Source organism: Sinocyclocheilus rhinocerous, unplaced genomic scaffold (genome assembly GCF_001515625.1).
Source record: "Sinocyclocheilus rhinocerous isolate Xijiao unplaced genomic scaffold, SAMN03320098_v1.1 scaffold555, whole genome shotgun sequence".
NCBI lineage: Eukaryota > Metazoa > Chordata > Actinopteri > Cypriniformes > Cyprinidae > Sinocyclocheilus > Sinocyclocheilus rhinocerous.
This window is the reverse complement of record NW_015629527.1, coordinates 383,160-388,981: the sequence shown is the minus strand read 5'-3', so window position 1 is coordinate 388,981 and position 5,822 is coordinate 383,160. Positions and strand designations below refer to the sequence as shown.

The following is a 5,822-nucleotide window of genomic DNA, read 5'->3' as shown; positions in this document are numbered from 1 at the left end:
TTGATATGGACGCTGTTCCGGTTGGAGGCGGTTGGCGACACTAGGGTTCACTGCAGGACTGCAGACAGCCGCGTTTACAGACGTACACATCTGCAGTCTTTCATTTAAGAATTAAAGGTAATAATTCCGCATTTATGTATTGAATGTGAATTGCAGTCAGATGTTTGATTGATAAATTGTTTGAAGAGTCTCTCGGCTGAGGAAAACCGCGGAGGCCCGCTGAGATCTGCGCTCTGAGGTAAATAAACGGTCATTTTTAAAATATTTTAAAACATTGTTTATGATGAACACAGCAGGTATATCTTACATACTGTTGTAGCTTGTATTTTGTGAAAATGTTACGATTCAAAATAATCTAACTTATTAGGGAAGTGTTATATATATATATATATATATATATATATATATATATAAATAACTTATTATTATTATTATATACAGTAGTATTTATTTTTCATCTTTGTTTAGGTTTATGTCTAACTGTGAAATGCTATGTATCTCTCAGTTAGTATAAACGCACAGACGATCAGTGTTTCTCTCGCTCCTTCAGTCAGTTTTGCTGCTGTTGTTTTCAGATGTGGAGAAGTTGAGCACCTTCAGTCAGAGGTTTCCTCTGCCCTCCATGTACCGGATACACGTGTGGAAAGTCCTGCTGGGTGAGAACATGAATTATCATTTATATACAGTGGTGGCCAAAATGATTAGGACACTAGTATTTCCAGCAGCTAAAAATGGTTTTAAGTCAGTTATTTCTATGTTTTGCTGTAGTGTGTCAGTAGGAAATATCAGTTTACATTTCCAAACATTCATTTAGCCATTAATTGTAATAATGCAGTGAGATGTTTGTGCTGCACACAGAGATCTGATCTGATCATCATCAGTCTGTCTGGAGTGACATGAAGAAACAGAACAAACTGAGACAGACTCAATCCAGAAGAACTGATGCTTCAAGAAACCTCCTGCAAAGCTACAGTGCTGTGAAAAGATTTAGGCACTTGTGTAAAAATGCTGTAAAGTGAGGATGCTGGCAAAAATAATGCCATAAATAGATTTTCTTAATCGGTTAACTTCTATTAACTAAATGAAATCAACATTTGTTGTGAGCGGCCACCACTGTATGTAATATAACACATTAGCTACGTTTCCATCCAAAGATAAATGATGATTGCGCCTCAGAGAGAGCAGACGAAACACAATAAATGCGGTCAATGCTTTCGGAGGTGGATGCCTGCTGCTTGGGAACAATTATACAGAAATACTTTGACGACAGACTTGGCTCAGGCATTTCAGAACGACCAAAACAACATTTGAGATGCTGTGCAACAAGATCGGTTCGCTGGTTAGTCAAGTTATCCCGTCTCATAGCGCAAAGTCACAAGACTTTTCCGATGCGCATGGTGGAATTTATTCGGTATCACATTTGTGTTTCCATCGTAGTTTATGCGCATTTTTTCTTATCGGATAAAAAGTTTATCCTACTCAAATGTGCGCGTACGTTTTTTATGCGCATTTTTAGAATTTATGCACGTCTTGGTGTTTCCATCCAGCGTTTTTTTAATGCGATATTCCAAAATGCGCATACAAACAGGTGGATGGAGACATCGCGAGTGTCTGTAGATCAGGCTGGTGAAGCCGTCTGTCCCGTCGTCTGCAGGTATCCTGCCGCCTCACAGTGATTCTCACGCTCTGGTGTCTCGCTATCGTCTCGAGCAGTTTGAGGACGTCAGCGGCGCTCTGACAGCCATGCGCTTCATCCACGCATCCACCCCGGCGACGGAGCTCTACCTGCGCATGTACCAGCTGGAGAGCCGACAGCTTCCCCGCAGGAGTGAGCTCAGGCCACCGGTGAGGAGCGGAGAGGTTTGTGGGTGATCAGTACGTCAGGTCAAGTCAAGTCACCATTATTTATATGTGACCCTGGAGCACAAAACCAGTCATAAGGGTCCATTTTTTGAAATTGTGATTTATGCATCATCTGAAAGCTGAATAAATAAGCTTTCCATTGATGTATGGTTTGTTAGGATAGGACAATATTTGGCAGAGATACAACTATTTGAAAATCTGGAATCTGAGGGTGCAAAAAAATCAAAATATTGAGAAAATCATCTTTAAAGTTGTTCAAATGAAGTTCTTAGCAATGCATATTACTAATCAAAAATTAAGTTTTAATATATTTACGGTAGGAAATTTAGAAAATATCTTCATGGAACATGATCTTTACTTAATATCCTAATGATTTTTGGCATAAAAGAAAAATTTATAATTTTGACCCATACAATGTTTTTTTGACTATTGCTACAAATATACCCCAGCGACTTAAGACTGCTTTTGTGGTCACAAAAGCAGTCATAAGTAGCACTGGTATAGTTACATTTAGTCATTTAGCAGACGCTTTTGGAAGCAATCAAAATCAAGAAAAGAGCAATGATATGCAAGTGCTATAACAAGTCTCAATTAGCCTAACGCATACATAGCAAGGTCTTTTTTATTATATAATGGGTGTGGTTAAGTCTTAACTTTGATAAAGAATATCTCTTTGGTTTTGAGACGTTAGTCTTTGCAACTTCAGGGATCTTATCTATGCACAATCAGCTTGTAACACTCCAAAGAGAAAGGAGAACTTGAAATCGCATCATATGACCCCTTTAAGAAAACAAGCAGTTGGTAAATGAATAGAGTGCAAGTCTAAAAGGGGCAAGTATTTTTTTTTTAAAGAATAGAATCAGAATAGAGAGTGCTAGAGTTAGAGGGTCAAATAAAGATGGAAGAGATGTGTTTTTAGCCGATTCTTCAATATATATACATTTATTATGGACAGTAATATGCATTGCTTAGAACTTAATTTGGACAACTTTAAAGATGATTTTCTCAATATTTAGATTTTTTTGCACCCTCAGATTCCAGATTTTCAAATAGCTGTATCTCAGCCAAATATTGTCCGATCCTAACAAACCATACATCAATGGAAAGCTAATGATGTATACCTTTGATACATGTTATAAACATGAGCCGTGTCTAAAAGGTAAAGAGGGAGGTGTGTCTACAGTTTATAGCAGCATCTTCAGTATTTCTCAGAGGTTGGGTTTCACGTATAACTCGTGCTTCAGATAACGTTATCCAGAGAAACAAGTGTCAATGATAAACCCCTGTGATGTTTGTACTGACCACCAGGTCGTGTTTCCTCATGGCTCAGGTTTGATGGTTTTCTTCCAGGACGACGAGGATGAAAACTTCCTGGCTATCGGCAGAGCGATGGAGGAGATCGTCGATGACCCGGTCGACTGCTATTGGCTCATCAGGTGTTTCGTCAACCAGTTCAAGCTCAAGTTTGGAGACTCCATCCCTCACCTGGTACACCTTAACCTGCTGAAGGAACAGCTAACAAAGATTTCAATATTATTTATTAATCATTTATTTTTTACACTATGATAAATAATAATGTATTATTATTATGAATGTTTAACATTTTTAGTGTTAAATAACCTTGCAGATATATTACCACAGAAAAATAAGTAACACTTATTATTACTTTTGTAATGTTGTTGTTATATCATTTTTTTTAATGATTATTAATGTTGATTTATTTAAGCGTTCAATAATTTTACTTATTTTTTAAAACACTATAATACATACTAACAGTGATTATGTGTAATATTACTGTTATTATTTTTTATGCTTTTTTAATTTTGGTTTAGGAGTTCATAAGCATGCAAAATGCATATTTAATTTTTTATTATTTTTGTTGCTGTAATATCAGTTGTTGTTGTTATTATTATTACTTTATTAGTTATTTTGTTGGTTTAAATGTTCAATAACAATCCATAAGTTTTTTACTTTTTATTTTTGACAGAATAAAAAAACATGTATATAGAGTTATTCTCAATACATGTTTTTTGTATGATTTTTAACTTAAGTGTTTTACTTTTTAATTTTAACACTATAATAAATAATAACAGTTATTATTATTAATATTTGTTTTTATGCATTTTCAATTTTGGTTTAAGTCTTTAACAACCACCCAGAACAAGTTTTTAAGTTTTCGAGTTTTTGTCCTTTTTGACACTTTAATAATAAGTTATTATTATTATTTTGTATGATTTTGTAAAATGTTGGTTTAAGTGTTCAGTACCCATCCAGAACACATTTTTAATTTTTTCCTTTTTGACACTGTAAAAAGTAATAACTGTTGTTGCTATTATTTTATTTTTTATTTATTAATGATTTTTAATTTTGGTATAAGTGGTTATTTTTTCGTTTTGACATTATAATAAAAGATAACAGCTGTTATTTTTATTTTCATTTTTATGATTTTTAATGTTTAAGTGTTTAATCATTTTACTTGTTTTCCTTTTAACACCAGATTTTTTTTTTTTACATATTAATGAATAATAACACGTTATTATTATTATTTTATTACATTTACTCACCCTCACGTCATTCCAAGTTCATATATGGAGCTCCAAAACTAACAGAAACACCACAAAAATAGTCCAAGTTTCGTTCTTCTTCCGTCTTGTGCAACGGCTCATTGATGTAAAGTTACTCTGATTTGTTTTGAATTGTGTTTCAGCCGAAGAGTTTGGAGCACTTCCTGTCTCAAGAGGACGCCGCTCTTCTGGCTCATCTGAAGACGTCTGGAGCTCTGCACTCGCTGCCGTACTGTCTCTGGTTCAGACGCTGCTTTGCTGGCTGTTTACCAGAGTCCAGCCTACAGAGGTCAGGACACAATGACGTCCACTGCAGTTTACTGATTCCTCTCAAAAATACAGGAAAAATTGTGAAATATTTTTACCATTTCAAATTTGCTGCTCAAGAAACATTTCTGATTATTATCAATGTTGAAAATTGTTGAAACTTGTGATTGTCTGATTAATTGATTGTGCTCTTGTGTGATTGGCTGACTGATGGACTGTGCTGTGCTGTGATTGGTCGATAGGGTTTGGGATAAAGTCATCAGCGGCTCATGTAAGATCCTGGTGTTTGTTGCCGTGGAGATTCTGCTCAGCTATAAGATCATGCTGATGGGAATGAGTGACCCGGATGGAGTTTACAACTTCCTGTCTAATGTGAGCCGCAAACATCACTCTTTCAGTTACATATCATGGCAAAAATGGGTTTGTTTAAAGAAATGTTCTGGGTTCAATACATGTTAATGAATGTACTTTATTCATCTTTACAGTATGACCCTTTTCAAGTAATTTTTTTTATCTTTTAAAATCCTCCAGTACTCTCGTCCCATAAACTTTCACTAAAGATTTTATCATTTAATTGATTCTTCTTCTATCAACCACTGTTTTTTGAGAAACCCTTATTTATATAAAATAACAGTATTTTATTACTCTTATTATTAAATGAACTACTGTTTTTTAATTGAGGGACAAATATTTTTTATTTGTTTTATTTTATTTTATTAATTCTATTAAGTAACATCATTATTATCATTATTATATGGCTACCTGTTTTTTTAATTGAGCAAGTAATTACTTTATTATTTCTATATATTTTTATTTTATTAATATACTACATAAGATGATTTATTTTATTTGAACTACTATTTTAATTGAGGAACAAGGAATTATTTTAGTATTATTTTATTTATTGTATTAAATACTATTCATTTATTATTATTATATGAAATGCCTTTTTTTTTAATTAGGAACAATAAATTAATTCTATGATTGTTTTATTTTATTAATTTTATTAAACAACATTTTATAATTATTATGAGGTAGTTTTTTTTAATTGAGGAACAAGGAATTGCTTTTTTACATTTTATTTATTATATTAAATATAATTTTTTATTTATTATTATTATGTTTTTT

General features: G+C 33.4%; 1 protein-coding gene across 1 annotated transcript in view; it reads left to right on the top strand.

Annotated features, from left to right (window-relative positions):
* The first annotated feature begins 535 nt into the window (after nt 1-535).
* tbc1d7 (TBC1 domain family, member 7) overlaps nt 536-5,822 on the top strand; it is a 7,579-nt gene continuing 2,292 nt past the window's right edge. The window contains exons 1-5 of the mRNA XM_016551198.1: nt 536-656; nt 1,655-1,860; nt 3,214-3,351; nt 4,571-4,716; nt 4,937-5,066. Of these exons, the coding sequence (XP_016406684.1) occupies nt 623-656; nt 1,655-1,860; nt 3,214-3,351; nt 4,571-4,716; nt 4,937-5,066 (654 nt within the window). The 5' untranslated portion in view covers nt 536-622. The remainder of the gene's footprint in view (nt 657-1,654; nt 1,861-3,213; nt 3,352-4,570; nt 4,717-4,936; nt 5,067-5,822) is intronic.